General features: G+C 52.6%; 4 protein-coding genes across 7 annotated transcripts in view; 3 read left to right on the top strand and 1 right to left on the bottom strand.

The window, feature by feature from the left end:
* Window positions 1-5654, bottom strand: part of TMEM255B (transmembrane protein 255B) — a 53594-nt gene extending 47940 nt beyond the window's left edge. For 3 of the 4 annotated variants that reach the window (XM_055097063.2, XM_055097064.2, XM_055097065.2), the window contains exon 1: window positions 5534-5653. In XM_055097063.2, the coding sequence (XP_054953038.1) occupies window positions 5534-5579 (46 nt within the window). In that variant the 5' untranslated portion in view covers window positions 5580-5653. Of the gene's footprint in view, window positions 1-5533 lie in introns of all 4 variants that reach the window. The other variant, XM_055097066.2, reaches the window with a different exon arrangement.
* Window positions 5655-7035: 1381 nt separating this feature from the next.
* Window positions 7036-16237, top strand: LOC134728820 (serine/arginine repetitive matrix protein 3). The gene is made up of 3 exons (XM_063595891.1): window positions 7036-7126; window positions 12133-13232; window positions 14448-16237. The coding sequence occupies exons 1-2, from the start codon at window positions 7036-7038 to the stop codon at window positions 13182-13184; spliced, it is 1143 nt and encodes a 380-aa protein (XP_063451961.1). The 3' UTR covers window positions 13185-13232; window positions 14448-16237.
* On the top strand, window positions 13626-14199 carry LOC129393673 (putative uncharacterized protein FLJ46204). Its single transcript, XM_063595890.1, is given in 2 exon segments — window positions 13626-13735; window positions 13737-14199. Coding segments are annotated over 2 exon segments (573 nt in total).
* Window positions 14215-15111, top strand: LOC100991729 (uncharacterized). The gene has a single exon (XM_055097067.2). It carries the CDS (start codon window positions 14215-14217, stop codon window positions 15109-15111), a length of 897 nt encoding a protein of 298 aa, XP_054953042.1.
* Window positions 16238-16963: the final 726 nt, after the last annotated feature.

Below are 16963 nucleotides of genomic sequence, written 5' to 3'. Positions count from 1 at the left end.
GGCCTCTCTTAAATGTTGCTGCATAGACACACTGAGTATAGTAGCCACACTCACTCCTGTGCTCTCCACAGTCGCCCCTTCACCCCTGCCCCTGCAGAGCATCCTCGTGTGTGAGAGGCAGAGGGGACGCCAGACAGAGGCACACGCTGCAGGCATTGGAAAAGGCCAAGTTCAGTGGAGAAAACTTAAGCAGGGCTGGGGACAGGGCGCTCCGGATGTGTGACCCACAGGCAGCGGGCAGAGGGCAGAGCCTTCCCTGGGGGGCCTGGTGATGGCACAGTGCACCCCTCAGCCCAGCACCACTGGTGTGGAGTGAGGCCCTCCTTCTGAAAGCCACCCTCCTGAGACACCAGAGGCTGCAGCCCGGTGGGGGCCAGGGAGCAATCCCCACACCCAGCCTCAGGAACACGCCCTGGGGTTCAGGGTCCCTGCAGGGCCACACCTGCGCCCTCCGGGTCCCCAAGGCAGCTTCTGCAGGGGTCACGCTGAATAAGCCTAGAGGGGTGACAAGCAGGTGGGTGCAGGGGTGGGCACAGCACCAGGAGCCCCAAGGCCACACTGGCGGCCCAGGACCTGGCGCCTAGACATCCATCACCCAGTGTCTGTTAAAGTCATGCTCCCCCAGCCCCAACCCGTGCCCCCATGTCCCACGCCCACGCCCCGGCCCATCCCACCCCAGGCCACACCCGCCTTCCCGTGTGCATGGAGCACGTCCTTTCTTGTCTTTGGATGGGGAAGACACTCCCCTCAAGTGACCAAGGCGCAGGCACCGGACACCTGCCCTGCATGAGGGGATGGGCGCTGCACCTGCCAGCCGGAACACACAGCCCGAGGCCTCCTCCAGCTCCGCCTCTCAGTCCCTCGCTTCTCAGCCTCAGGCTTCCTTCCTCCTCCCCACCTCTAACTCGCATAGTTCTTCCTCGTGTCTCTCATGGTATTTCTGAACTAAAAGCCAACCCTCGTTGGACTGGAAAAGGTTGGGAAGATGATAACGACATTCTTACAAGGAAAAGGGAGACAGTGGGTATATGTTGGAAAGTGTGATTTTTACGCTGCTCAGAAGAGCAGAGTGATTTTTTATAGAACGCTCATAAAGTACTGAAAAATGCAAAAGGGAAAATAAAATTCATGGTAACCCAAATTAACAAGTAGGCATAAAATCTTATGGTCTTTTTTCAATGCACTATGTACTTTTTAAAACATTTTTTTCTTAAATTAGGACCACAATGCTTTATAGTAATTTTTTCACTGAAATCTTGCAATTTGTTAAAAACCTGAAAGGTTATATATTCACGGTCGTTTGCCCGAGAGACAGGAGCGATGGCGACAGATCCCAGGTCTCTGTCGGGAAGTCGAGGTGAGAAACGGCAAAGCCACGCTGGGAGCAAGTGGGCAAGAGGAAGGCAGGCACCTCCCGCGGGTGAAACTCCGTTCTGGTTGATTCGTTTTAGAAAGGTAGGTAAACTTTTTAAAAATGGACACAAAATTTAAAAATATATGCAATTCCACATTTTGGAAGTTAATGAAACAGCTATTGTGGAATTACACAAAATAATCATATTGATGATAATAACACCATCTACGGATTGGGCTGTGTGTCGATTTTCAGAGCAGCCTAACTTCCTTATCTCATTTGATCATGACCAGAGGCTCCAGGTCGCCCTCACCAGCCTCCATGTAACACCTGCCAATGCAGCCAAATGCCAGGTGCCTTCAACTCACGCAATTCCCGCTTCAGCCTTTCCTGCTTTTCCTTAGGCTCCCATTCCAATCTTTTGACTGTTTAAATGTATTTTAAGAGCAATACAATTTCTAAAACTAAATTTTATGGGACTAAGTATTTGAGAAAATTATCAGACAAATGCTGTCCTTCTCAAAGGATTTTGTTGTGTGATTTTTCTTAATTAAATGCACTGCATGCATATAATATTATGCTCAAAATAGTTAACCAGATGACTCAGCGTCTGCTTCGACCCACAGGTAGAACCTTCCATGGGGCTCCTGTCCCAGCCTCCTGTGGGCGTCCGTCTGTCAGGAACCCTGTGACTGGATTCTGGTTCTTAAAGCTGGAAGCTCTGCTCGGTTCCTTGGCATGAAGAGTGGGGGCCCAGCAAGACCCACTGGGCTAACTGCCCTTGTCAAGTCAATCGGTAACATGCTGACTTGTTAATTACTATGCGAAGAGTTAGACACATCTCCTCTGAAACCACGTAAATCCTCCTACAAACCATTTTCAACCTAACTTTGCTATGTTTACCCCTCTTTCCTGAGTCTAACTTCCCCCCCATCTGCTACAAAATAAAAAGCAGAAGGTATGAGCCACCCTTTTATCAGCATTCCTATCACAGATTCCTAGATTAATACAAGTCTAGAAAGACAGCAGAACTTACATGGGTCACTGGGAGCAATGGTTGCAAATCATCTCATTCAATTACACAATGGTGATATTTTGACTCCAGATATAATAGAGATAACAAAAAGAAGACTCCCAACCTTAAATACATTTTATAAATACATGACACAGCATAAAAATGAGACAAAAAAATAAACTCAAGAAAAGAAGGTGGGATATCTTTATAATTAGCATAAGAGATAATTATAAGGTCAGATTTTCAAGAGAAAGGGGCTTTCATTTAGAAGAAAGATAATTAAAATCACCTGAATAATTTCCTTGATTTTTTTCCTGTCCCGGAAATACTGTTATTACACGCACTGTGAAAATTAAAGTGCTCCTAAGTGCCCCAACTATTAATTAAAATATCTACCAATAGGTTTCTATTGCAGAGGCAGCTTACAGGGACTGGACCCAAACCATTCTGGGTCTGTCCAGACCCATTGTGTGGTCTTGGGCGGCCATTTAATCTCCCTGAGCCTGGGAGAAGAGAACCCTGTGAAAGCCAAGAGCTCTGTCTCTTGTTGGTCGCCGGTTCCCGGGGCTCAGATGAGGACATAGACACATCTCTTGGTACGGAATGAATGAAGGCACTTCAGTCTCCTGACCTGTAGGATGGAAATCATGAGAACCACCTGCTCACCCACCTCTTGAGATTGTGATAAGCGTCCAGTGAGACATGATACGTGGGCTCTCATATAGGTTTTTGTAAATGGAATGCATATGCTAATCATCAGGGTGGTGTTAACTTTAAGATGGCATAGCAGTTATTCTTAACCAGCATTTCTCCCACTGGAGTTGCAAGGAGTTCTGAGATGTGAAGCTGAATGGGCCAACAGCTACCTCTCTGCTATCAAGTGCACTGATTTTTCTAATTCTAGTCTTCCCCAGGTGCAGCCCATCTAGGATATCTCAGAATATCACCTTGTCACTCCCCACCAGCCCCCACTTCTCCCACCTGACCTGCTCTCCCCTTCCTGGCTCCTTCCCCAGCCTTAGCTGGAGGAGCTGAACCACAGGAGCCTGTGCCCACGCCAGGTCCTACCTGGAAGACACGCGAGGCTGGAGGTCAGGCTCTCCCTGCCCCTCAGACCCACTTCCTCTACTCCACAGAGCCAGGAAGAGGAATGTCACAAAGCATGGGAGGTGGCACTGCTTGGAAGGGTTCTAAGATCCGGCCTTCCTGCCAGCCGGACCTGGAACGCCCAGAAAGAAGAGTGAGTTCCATTTAATCATGTGGGGACACCAGTCATCGTGTCCAAGTAACAATCCCAGGTAAAACTGTAATCACTCAGCCGTCAATTCCTCTTTCGTCCTGATTTTACACATGCCCAGGGTAGTGAACAAAGAAGGGCAAAGCAGAAAAACCCATAATCCTACCCCCAGGTACCCCAAAGCAGAAAGACTATAGTCCACCCCCAGATACCCCAAAGCAGAAAAACCCACAATCTACCTCCAGACACACCAAAGCAGAAAGACCATAATACACCCCCAGACACACCAAAGCAGAAAGACCATAATCCACCCCCAGATACCCCAAAGCAGAAAGACCATAACCCACCCCCAGATACCCCAAAGCAGAAAGACCATAATCCACCCCCAGACACACCAAAGCAGAAAGACCATAATCCACCCTCAGATACCCCAAAGCAGAAAGACCATAACCCACCCCCAGATACCCCAAAGCAGAAAGACCATAATCCACCCCCAGACACACCAAAGCAGAAAGACCATAACCCACCCCCAGATACCCCAAAGCAGAAAGACCATAATCCACCCCGACACACCAAAGCAGAAAGACCATAATCCACCCCGACACACCAAAGCAGAAAGACCATAATCCACCCGCAGACACACCAATGCAGAAAGACCATAATCCACCCCGGACACACCAATGCTTTATACATTTTAGTAAAAGATCAGCTCCAAACAAAAAGACCCATAACCCTACCCAGATACACCAATGTTTCATATACTAAAAAGACCAGCTCCAAGTATTGTTTTAAGGTTTAAAGTTCTTTGTCAGAAGAAAATCTAAGTCAGATGCTATTTTTAAACATGAAGGCATTCTAATAATGATAAAACTAGTTAATAAACAATAATAATAGTTATCAGTATTAAACACCAATAGACTCATCCACATTAATACATTTGACCATAGAGCATTTTGCTTTAGATTGGAAGGCATATAGTGGTTTCTTTTAGAAAGAAGCCAAATTATTTGATTATTTTAAGTAACAGTAATTCGTCCGGTTCCCAACGATGCCGCAGTAAAAGGGTTGTGAGGTTAATCCCCAGAAGTTTGTGTTGGATTATTTCTGAGGGAGCGGCGGAGCCCCCTAGACACCACTCCATCCCTCCCTCCAGCCGTCAGAGCTTCACTTTCTAGGGAACTCTGTTTCTCTTTTGTTTTGAAATCTGCCCAGCCCTCTCCCCCTCAGGAAAACACCCGGCATCCTTCCAGTCCTGGCCACTTCCCAGCAGAGCCCCCGAGCCCGGCTTGCGAACTGGTGAACACGCAACAGGTTTCCTGTTTTCCCAGCCTTTGCCTGGCTCCGAGGCTGCAGCGGGCTTGATCTGGGAAGTGGAAGAACTGGAGATTCCGTGAACACACCGGGGAGAAACACGAGAGAGGGGCGAGCTGAAACCAAGCAACACTGTCCAGTTCTGTGAGCGCCTCTGCACGTTCAAACAGGAAAAGGCTACCTGGCTCTTCCAAACGAAGTTTTCCCGGAAAATTGTGTAGGTTGGAATAAACGGAAGAGATGGGGAAGGAGCGCACTTTGGGGCGCCTGTTCCTCATAATAAAACATAACAGGGAGAGAGAGGCCAAGAGGAACGGACACAGAGTCAGAGAAAGGCAAAGACTGAGGAGGCAGAGACAGAAAGAGCGAGAGAGACAGAGACAGAGAGAGAGAAAGAGAGAGAGAATGAACGAACGAACCTGTAGGACGAACGCCCTACCCCAGTGCGAAATGCAAAGTGTTCCAAAGACAGAGCTCGAAGGAGGCGGAGGGACCAGACCCCGGGCCACGTCTCTGCACAGGTTCCGCCCGGGCCGGCCGGGGACCTGTACTCCCAGCCCCGGGGTCCCCACGCTCCCCCGCAGGAGCCGAGAGGAGCCCCCAGCCCCGCGCTCACCTGCGGGGTCCAGCAGGCCCAGGGGCCCGGGCACCGGCGGCTGCATCCCGAGGCCCCACCCGGCTCTCCCGGGGCCACAGCCACAGTCCCGCCGCCAGGAGCCGCCCTCGCGGCGCCGCCCCTTCCCCGCCCCCTGCACCTCCCGCGCTCCGCCCGCCACGCGTCCTTCCTCGCTCTACTCTCCCTTCTCGAGCGTTTCTCCTCCCTCCCCCGCTGCCCCCGCTCCCGCTTCTCCCCTCCACCCCCTCCAGCGGCCGCCTGGTTTCTGGAAATCAGGACGCCGCGGCCGGGAGTGGAAGCCAGACCCCAGATGGAAGGTGCCTGGAGAGGACCCTGCGGGGGTCGGAGCCCCGGCCTGGGACGGTGACCCCGGGCCTCCCGCCGCTGGCGCCACGCTCAGCCCTTGGCAGTGCCGCTGAGTGGGTCACCACGGGTTCGCCTCCCCATTGGCCGGTGACGGAGCTCCTTGGGGCTACAGGGCCAGCCAGCCCTTGATCTCTGGGTTCAGAGGGTGGTACATGGTGTTACAACCCAGTCTGCGAGGAATGAGTAAATGAGGAACAAACGCAAATGAGTAAATGAGGAACAAACGCATCTGGCACCTCACTCAGCAGCCCCGAGGCAGGGCTGACCCGCCTCTCCAAGGCCTGCGTCTTTGTGTCCACAGCACTGAAGTTGTTCTGAGTAAAATCTGCTGCTGGAAAGAAGGGCAAGGAAACACGGGGCCAGAAAGTGTGCCTCGTACAGCAGCAGGAAAAAATAAAGATCCTTCTAAACGTATTTTTAACATCTTTGAGTCAAGGACATCAGCGGTCCCGTCACAAAAGAAGATGCTCGAACGATCAATAAACTCAGCCCCCGGAATTAGGGGAACGCTGTGGGAACAAGAGGATAAGAGGATGCGTTTCACCCTCATCCTATCAGAAAACCCCAAGGGTCAAACAACTTAAAGAATGTTAATGAAAACGTGGGAATCTGCATTCACCGCTGGGATCACGCATGGTGCCACCACTTTGAAAGCAACCTTTAGGAAAATTGAAGCAAGTAGATGACAAGCCAGAAAGAAAGCATATCTCTTTCTAGATATGCCCAAGAACACAAACATAGATCTGCTCCTTCGAGCCAGGAGCCGTGGTTCTCAACCCCGGCTGTCGTTAAAGTCATCCAGGAATGTCTTTAAAAGAAAAAACATTTCTGCAGCACTGAACCCAGACCAGATCAATTGAACCAGAACTTCTGGGAACAAACTAATAGCTAAGAATTCCCTAGTCATTCTAATAGGCCATCCACTGTGAGAGAGAAACTACCACAAGAAGTATGCATGTACTAGAAGATGCGTACAGAATATTCCTCACAACACTGTGTCCAAAGCACCGGACACACCCTGAATATCCAACACGGGGAGAAGCGATAAAGAAATGGGCATATACAGCGAAATACCACATGGCAGTTAAAATAAATGAGAGCTACATGGATCAATGTGGATAAATGCCAAAAACAGAATGTGGAGCAAAAATGCAAGTGCACAGTACGGCAGCGAGTACGACAGCCAGTACGGCAGCGAGTACTACAGCGAGTACGGCAGCGAGTATGGTACCATTTATATAAAGTTTTAAACCATGAAAATTAACACTGTTCACTCAGTGAGCCTCTCAAGACTTACTAAACATCCGCGATATACCAGACACTGTTCCAGGTACTTGGGATGTATCAATGAGCAACGTAAACAAAGATCCTGGTGGGGAAGTGAGGCCATGAATAATAATACAATAAACAAGAAAAATGCACAGCATGTCAGAGGGCAACATGCTATGGAATACACACACACATATACACATACACACATGCAGACATACACACATGCATACACATACACACATACACACACATACACACATGCATATATACCCACATACATACACACATGCATACATGTGTGCATACATACATGCACACATACATACATATGCATACACACATGCATACATGTGTGCATACATACACGCACACATACATACACATACATATGCACATGCATATGCACATGCATACACATACACACTTATACGTGCATACATGCACATATGCACATATACATACACACATGTATGCATACACACATGCATACACACATGCACACACATACACATGCACACTTATACATGCACACACATGCACATACATACACACACATACACACTTATACATACACACACATACACACATACATACATACACAGCCAGGTAATGCAGGCCACAGAGAAAGGAAAGAGAGGTAAAGAAACAAAATAGAAAGTATAGTGTGGGAGAGGGAGGGAGCTGTGGTTTTTAAGTAGTGAAAAGAGAGCTTGTTGACAGGTGATGTTGAAGACCAAGCTTGAGGGCGTGGAGGTGGTTGCTCACCCAGACATCTGGGGCAGAGGGTCTGAGAAAAAGGAACCTCCATGCAAAGGCCCTGGGGTGGAGCCATCCAGGCCCAGGGGGAGCAGCAAGGAGACCAGGGTGCCAGAGGCTTGTGGGGACCAGGTGGAGGACATCAGGGGTGAGCTGCAGGGCCTCTGGCCTTTGCTCCGAGTGATGTGGGGGTTATTGGAGGGTCCTACACATAGGATTACTGGAGAGTAGTTGTAGGATAGCAGAATGGAAGCTGAGAAACTGGTTATAGGATATGATGAAACAGTAGGAGGTGATTACACAGACACCATGAGTCATGTTTGCAGATACACGGACACCGTGAGTCCTGTGTGCAGATACACGGACACCGTTGAGTCCTGTGTGCAGATACACGGACACCGTGAGTCATGTGTGCAGATACATGGACACATTGAGTCATGTGTGCAGATACACGGACGTGAGTCTCGTGTGCAGATACATGGACACCGTCTCGTGTGTGCAGATACATGGACACCGTGAGTCATGTGTGCAGATACACGGACGTGAGTCTCGTGTGCAGATACATGGACACCGCCTTGTGTGTGCAGATACATGGACACCGTGAGTCATGTGTGTGCAGATACATGGACACCGTGAGTCATGTGTGTGCAGATACATGGACACTGTGAGTCATGTGTGTAGATGCAGGGATACTGTGTAAGTAAAGTAGAAGAACATACTGGGGGAGAGTGCATGCTTCATCCAGAACTGTGATTCTCTGTCTGGGTGGACAAGCTGAACAGCTTTGGAACTATGTCTAGGGGCTTAAACTCTATTTGTGAAATCTTCTTTCTTTAAAAAAGTTAAAAGACTTGTAAAAAAAGGGGGAATGTTGAGATACCATTAAGCCTAGATGGTGTGGACAGGGATGTTATATTATTCTCTATACTTTTCTAGATGTTTAAAATAGATGATTACTTTTTTGTAACTTTTTATTTTTATCTATTTTCAAACCTAAAGGTGGTTTGCAGGGATAGTGCAAGGAGCTCCTGTGCATCCTCTACCCAGGTGTGCCTTTGTTTGCAGTCTGTCACTTTTTTGTTTTTTGAGACATGCTGTGTCTCTGTGGCCCAGGCTGGAGTGCAGTGGCATGATCATAGCTTACTGCAGTCTCCACCTCCCAGGCTGAAGCGATCCTCTCACCTCAGCCTCCCAAGTAGCTGGGACCACAGGCGTGTGCTGCAACACCCAGCTAAGGTTTATACTTTTTGTAGAGATGGGGTTTCCTCATGTTGCCCAGGCTGATGTCAAACCCCTGGGCTCAAGTGATCCTCCCATCTGGGCCTCCCGAAGTGCTGGGATTACAGGCGAGAGCTACTGTGCCCAGCCACAGTCTGTTACATTTTAAAAATTAAATGGACAAAAGGAAAAGAAAAGGAGGAAAAAGGGCGCCTGCTCGGCTCTGCAGGCCGAGTCCCACCCTAAGCCGCCAGGGTGCCCAACCTCTTCCACCACTGAGAGCAGCCCAGGGATTTCCATGTTTGTCTCATTCCACCAGGCTCAGGGAATGCCTTTTTAAAGAGGAGAAAAAGCGCCTGCCTGGCATGGGGAATGTGCAGGGGCCAATTGGAGCACAGCCAACTCAGAACTTCTTCAGGGGCTCCGTGAGCAGGCCCCACCTGCCTCCTCTCCCCAGGCCTGCACCTCGGAAGTGGCTGGAACCCACAGCCAGCACCTGTCCTTCCTTCCCGCCAGCACCACCTTCCTTCTCTACTCACTCAGAGATACCGGGGGTCCCCATGACTGGTTCATCCTCCCCTCACCCCTAACTCTCCGTGGTCCTCAGATCTCTAACCCATTCCTGCAACATCCAGTGAGGTAGGGAAGCAACAGCGCTGGCTCCGAGAGCCAGGGTCAGGGCCAGGGGCTGACTCCCACACTGTCCTGTCCTGAGCATTGTCCAGGCCCAGAGCAGGGCTGGGCTTGGCGCTGGGCTGTGGAAGCACAGGAGTGATCACTGACCTGGGGCCCTGATGGAGCTCAGAGGCTGATGGAGAAGAGACAGAAAGACCGAGCCCTCCCAGGTGATGCCACCATGTTAAGCTCAGCGCTGAGAGGCAGTGGGAGGTGTCGCAGGGAGGGCTCCTGCAAGGAGAGACACACAGAGCTAAGAGCTGGAGGGCAGGGAGGCAGGCCGCTCGGGCCCTTCCTGGAGGATCGGATGAATCTGTTATCTCTGAGCAAGCTCCGGGAAACAGGAGACAGGCCAGGGGCTGGCTTGATGGGGGCAGTGGATGGGGTTACCCAAGATATGCTGCGACCTGTGAGCGTCCGGGAAGGGATTCAGGCTTGGGAGGAGTCCAGGAGACAGAAGTCATAGGATTGCCAATCTTTACAGTGGGACAGGTCCTTGGAGGTCATTCCGGTTACTACAACTGTGGGACAAATGACCCCATAACTCAGTGGCTTAAAAAACCACATTAATTTAGTTGGAGTTGAAATTTGGGCAAGGCCAGGAGTGGACACCCTGCCTCTGCTCCACTCAGGGTTAGCTAGGGTGGCTCCCAGGACTGGCGCGTGGCTGACTGTGGCTGTGCCTGTAACCTCTCCAGGTGATGTGGGCTTCCTCATGACATGGGGGCTGGACTCCCAGGAACGTTGGGCAAGAGAGAGAGCCGGGTGGAGTCTGTGGCACCTTCTGCAACCCAGCCTCAGCTTCACGCTGTGTCACCTCTGCCGCCTTCTCTTCAGCAGCCCGGTGACAAAATTCAAAGGAAGAGCCTCTCCCTGTGTGTGGGAAATAGAAAGGTGATGTGGTCATTTGGGGAAAATAGAATTTGCCACAGGGATCACTGTGTCAGGATAGGACCCTCACTACAGGGAGGCTGGAAGGTGAACAAGCGATAATAAAGATAAGGAACCTTTTCCTCTTACTTCAGCAGATATTTCACAGCTATTTGGGCAGCTTGGAAAGGGAACTGCTGAAGTCTTCCTAGACCACAGGTAATAAGGGGTGGCGTGGAGGAGGCAGCCGTGCCAGGCAGGAAGATCATCCTGGGATCTGCGATGTGTGCATCGGAGGCACCCAGAGAGAATAGAAGCTGCCAGAAAAATGCAAGGAAACCCAGAAACTCGGAGAGCACAAACGAATCACAGTTTTTATTGTGTGAATTTTCACTAAATATCCTACAATGAATATTCGTCATAAGAAAAATCATTTTTAATGTCATGATTTCCTGGAAATATAGAAAGAAAGAAAAACAGAAAAGGCACAACTGCCCCCGAGCACAGCAGCAGAGTCTTGGTGGTGGGCACTCCCCTGCCATGCCCGGGGTTGCTCCTGCTTCAGGAGTTCACTTGGCTCAGTTATGGCAGCAGGTTCTGATGCTGCAGAGCTCAGATCAGAAAGGCTAAGGACGCCTGCTTAGGGCCCCTACTGTGTGTGTGCATGTCTGTGTGCGCGCATGTGTATGTGTAGGTCTGTGTGCAGGACTGTGTGTGCATGACTGCACATATGTGGATGGGTGCACATGACTGTGTGAGTAACTGTGTGTGTATATGTGTGGGTGGGTGCGCCTGATTGTGTGTGTGTGCATGTGTGTCTCACGCCAGATTGGTTCTGCTCAGGTGCTCTGATCATTTCTGCAATCTGATTTCTCCAAGTCTCAAAGGTCGAATGTGCACCATCAACAGCACTGAGAGCCTCTTAGAAAGGCAAAGTCTCCCCAGACCGGATGCACTCCCAGCTTCCGTGCCTGGAATTAGCGTATTTCCTGCAACACCAGGCCGGGTAGAGCTAGGCAAAGTCACCCAGGATCTGGAGTTGCCAGAATGCAGCTTCGGCCACTGACATCATCATCATGGTCAAGAACTGCCCTCTTGAGACCACATAAAAAATCCCCCAAATAAATTTCCTTGGAAGAAGTAAATAAGTTCTTTGTACCTAAGTTTGGAGGTGACCAGTCCTAACTGGTAACTGAATTCCTTGTGATGTCTTACAAATCCTTTGCTTTCTAATTCTATAAATTATGTGTGCTTTTCCCCGGAGATCTTCTGAGAATTTCCTTTAGAGAGCATTTGACTCGGAGGCCATCGGCATCAGATCAGCCCAGAACACTTCAAGGGTGAATTGTGTGATAAGCAACAAAATCTCAGTAAAGCTAAAACATCAGCACAGAAAAGACCTTAAAGAAACCGCCTCCTCAGCCACGGAGCCGGCACAACAGGAAAGAAACCGCCTCGTCAGCCACGGAGCCGGCACAACGGGAAAGAAACCGCCTCCTCAGCCACGGAGCCGGCGCGGCCGGAAAGAAACCGCCTCCTCGGCCACGGAGCCGGCAGAACCCGAAAGAAACCGCCTCCTCAGCCACGGAGCCGGCGCGGCCGGAAAGAAACCGCCTCCTCAGCCACGGAGCCGGCGCGGCGGGAAAGAAACCGCCTCCTCAGCCACGGAGCCGGCGCGGCGGGAAAGAAACCGCCTCCTCAGCCACGGAGCCGGCACAACGGGAAAGAAACCGCCTCCTCAGCCACGGAGCCGGCGCGGCCGGAAAGAAACCGCCTCCTCAGCCACGGAGCCGGCGCGGCGGGAAAGAAACCGCCTCCTCAGCCACGGAGCCGGCGCGGCGGGAAAGAAACCGCCTCCTCAGCCACGGAGCCGGCACGGCGGGAAAGAAACCGCCTCCTCAGCCACGGAGCCGGCACGGCGGGAAAGAAACCGCCTCCTCAGCCACGGAGCCGGCGCGGCCGGAAAGAAACCGCCTCGTCAGCCACGGAGCCGGCATGGCCGGAAAGAAACCGCCTCCTCAGCCACGGAGCCGGCGCGGCCGGAAAGAAACCGCCTCCTCAGCCACGGAGCCGGCGCAACTGGAAAGCAACTCCCCGAGCTGAAAAGCAATGGGTTTGCAAAGAGTGGGAAAACACACAGAAGGCGGGTCATGCAAAACGTCCTCCCGTGTCTGTAAATGGCAGTCGCCCGCCACGATGTCCACATGCACCGGGGAGTCTGGCCACGCCAAGGGAGAGACCAGAGAGGGTAACTAGCACAGCGTTCACATCTGGTGGTTCTGTCCCCCTAGACACTCCGCACCGAAGCCTGGGGCAGAGGAGAAACCTCGTGCCTGCACACAGAAGGCGTCTCCACAAGGAGCCGTCTCTACAGCGTGACTGTGGAAAGCAGGCCTCGGGACCCTGGGCCCAGCACCAAGAATGCCAGACCTGGTTCTCCGAGGCTGCGGCATTCCTCCCACGTCTGCCTCTAGGGGCCACGCAAGGGAGTTGAGACACGGGAGTTAGAGAGCACTCAGCTTCCCCACAAGAACTGGCTCTGGTAAGAGCAGCTAGCATCAAGGAGGAGGATTCACGTGTGCACACACCACTCAGAGACACAGACATATGCACACTCACAGACATGCACACACACATGCACACACATGCACACACACCACAGAGACACAGACATGCCCATGCACACACATGCACTCACACCACAGACGTGCCCATGCACACACATGCGCGCACACACATGCACACACATGTGCACACGCACACATGCATGCACACGTACTCACACACCACACAGACATGCACTCACACACATGCACACACACAAACATGCACATACACACGTGCACATACATGCACACACGCACAGATATGCGCACATGTACATGCGCACACATGTACACACACCAGTCATGCAATCACACATGCACACACAAACATGCACATACACGCACGCGTACATACATGCACATATGCAGATATGCACACGTATATGCACACATGTGCACATGCATACACATGCAAACATGCATGCACACATGTACACACACCACAGACATGCACTCACACGTACAGACACACCCAAACATGCGCATACACACGTGCACATATATGCACACATGCAGATATGCACACATGCACATGCAAACATGCATGCACACATGTACACACACCACACAGAGACACAGACATGCACTCACATACACATGCACACACAGACACAAACATGGACATACACGTGCACACATGCGCACACACGCAGTCACACACGTACACACATGCATGCATGCACACAGACACGCACATACACCACACTGCACAAACATGCACACACAGACACAAACACATGCACACACACGTGCACATGCACTCACACCACACACAGACATGCGCACACACGTGCACACAGGCATGCACACACGTGCACACAGGCATGCACACACACGTACACAGAGACACATTCACAAACACATAAACGCTTGTGTGCGGAGACAACTTTCTGCATTCATTGAGCGTGAGTTTTGTTCATGAAAACCCACTGGCCCCCCTTGCTCTTTGAACGGGTCTTTTACCTGTGCATGATTTTGAGGAATCACACGCTGGTCATGTGGAGAATTATTCGGAAGCTGTCACACTCACAATGCGAGAAACAAGTTTTCAAAAATTCCTCTTGTCACTTGAAAGGTCAACATTCTATCATTGGTGCCAGATACTCCCAGCTGTTTTCCTTACAGGGATGGGCTTACTTGTTTGTTTTCAGGAAAACACCCAAGCCTGGGTATGCAGGTCTGTTCGCTGTTTGTTCCATGGAAACTGGTGTTGCAAGAATAAAGGAGCTTGGTTCAGCTTGGCTGCCAGACGCCCACATGGCACACACAAAGCACTGTGTGCAAACCTCCAGCTCCATCACAAGGAACGTCACTGCCGAATGCTGCTGGCGATGGTGGCGAGAAGCCTCACGAGCTCAAAGCCACCTTGATCCGGGCCCAGGCACCAGCAGGTGTCCCACCATCAGCCTTTTGCCATTGCCGCGAATGTCAACACAGAGAAAAACGCAAGGGGCCCGAGATGACTGGGCTGGTCTTGGAGACCCCCCTGAAAACACCCCAAGGACCACACTTGAAGAACTGCTGTTCTGTGGAACAAATGATGCCAACGCTTCAACAAATGCACAGCCCGAAGAGTCTGGGCAGATAAACAAGGTGCCGGACACGGCCCTGCTGGGTCCTGTTTCAAACAAGCCAGACATAAATAGATGTGTGGAGACCCTGGGAAAACTTCCAGGAGCACTTGGGGGCTGGAGGGAGGCACACGGGCCTGCGCCTGGGAGCCGTGCTCTGCCCACTCCACCCCATGACCCTCGAAGGAAGCACCTCACGGGGCCCCCAGGGGTGCAGGGAGTCAGCCGCCCTGTTCCTGGGTGAGCGGGGCCCCTGGGGCACAGACCTGGTGGGGAGAGGCCACTCCAGCCTCTGGGCTGTCTCGGGTGAGGCCTGAAGTGGCTCTTCCCACAGTCTGAGCAAGGGCTCAGTCCCACCAGCAGCAACATAGCCCAGGGCATGGAAGCCCTTGATGACGTACATGGGGCTCGACTCCCACAAAGCGAACCCCACTGTGGGGTCAGCACAGCTGCAGAGAGTACCGACGCCAGCCGCAGCCATCCCCGAGGAGTGTGGTGCTGGGGACAGTGAGCCGGGTGTGTCAACCTGTGAGGGGCGCCTGAGGCCAGCATGAGGGCAGGCAAGGCGGCCGTGGCTCATGGGTGCTAGGTCTGCAGGACTGTGCCCAGGTGTAGGCTCAGCCTCCCAGCCCCGCAGCGAACACCCACGGTGCCCCTGCCCTGTGGCAAGACCCTGACCCCCACACATGTCCCCAGACACCTCCCGGGGCAACAGTGCTGCCATGAGGACCTCTGAGATGAAGGCACCGGCTCCACTGAGGCCTGTGTGGTTCCCGCCACCTGCCCCCACACCCTTCCTCCTCCACCTGCCCTGCGCTCCGGAGTGGCCCGGAGCCTGCCCCGTGGGCGCCCACAGAGTCAGGCACCAGCAGGAGATGAAGGGGCGGAGGAAGGTGAGAGCGTCCTCATCCCAGGCCTCCTCGTGAGGTCCCTGCAGCCTGGCTGAGCCCCTCCCAGGGACAGGCCCCTCCGTTGCTCCCCTGGAAGCTGCTTTCCTCAGACGTGGGAACAGCCCTGTCCCTGGGCCCTCAGGAATAGGATAGAACAGGGCCCAGGGTGCGAACCAACACCCTAAGTCTCTTCCCACAGAAGCCTAAGGACAGCAATGGCTGAGGGAGGCGTCCTGAGGTGCTCCCGTGGCTGTGCTCCCATGGCTGTGCTCCCCTTGCTGTGCAAGCATCGCAGCGACTCACACGGCTGGAGGGCAGGGCCCACTGCCTGCCCAGGCTTCACGGTGTGGCCCTGGCTGCACACCTGTGCTGCAGGTGCCTGCGCCGATCCCTGGAGGAGCTGTAGTACGCATTTGTGCATGTAAACACATCCAAGCTTGGAAATGGCACAGTAAAAGCACAGCACCGCGATCTTACGGGAGAAACGTGGTTATGCGCGTGGCTGGGTGGCCTTTACTACTCCTTCCTCAGTCCCTCGCTTGAGGGGGCGCCTGGCTGAGTGAAGATCCCAGCACACTCAGGATCTTGTGCCTGTCCCTGGGCACCTGACCTGCTACGGAGACAGTGACTTTGCAGATGGGATTAGGGTCAGGGCCTTGAGGCGGGGACTGATCTGGGACTGTCCAAGTGATAATGGAATGTAACCACGAGGTCCCCAGGGAGGGAGGCGGAGGGAGGTTTGACCAGAGACGACACTAAGGCCGCATGATGGCAGGACAGCGTCAGGGAGGCGGCAGGGCTGCAAGCCAGGGGTGCGGACTCTTGCCTGAGCCGGGAGAGGCAGTGTGGCCCTGCTCACACCTCCCTCTTAGCCCTGTGAGCCCCGTTTTAGACTTGGGCCCCCAGAGCTGTAATGGGATAAGTGTGTGTGTGTTAGGCTTCGACGCACAACAGTACCTTGAGGGTCCCGGCCTCTTGGACACCTCCATGCTGGGGGCGTACGAAGATTTTCCAGGTGGTGCAATTGCCTAAGGGAATCACATCCAGACCCCTGATTTCCAGATGCAATCTCTCCCACAGTAGATCTGGGTGAGTCCAGGGCCCCAGGTCCACTGCGTCCCCTTCCCACCCGACTGCCACCGAGAGGAGCCAACCCCATCCCCAGCCCAGCCTCCCTGAGGTGCAGCTCTCCCTGCGTGACCCTCG

Source organism: Pan paniscus, chromosome 14 (assembly GCF_029289425.2).
Source record: "Pan paniscus chromosome 14, NHGRI_mPanPan1-v2.0_pri, whole genome shotgun sequence".
Taxonomy (NCBI): Eukaryota; Metazoa; Chordata; class Mammalia; order Primates; family Hominidae; genus Pan; species Pan paniscus.
Note: the sequence above shows the minus strand (reverse complement) of the source record. Positions and strands in the feature narration are given on the sequence as shown.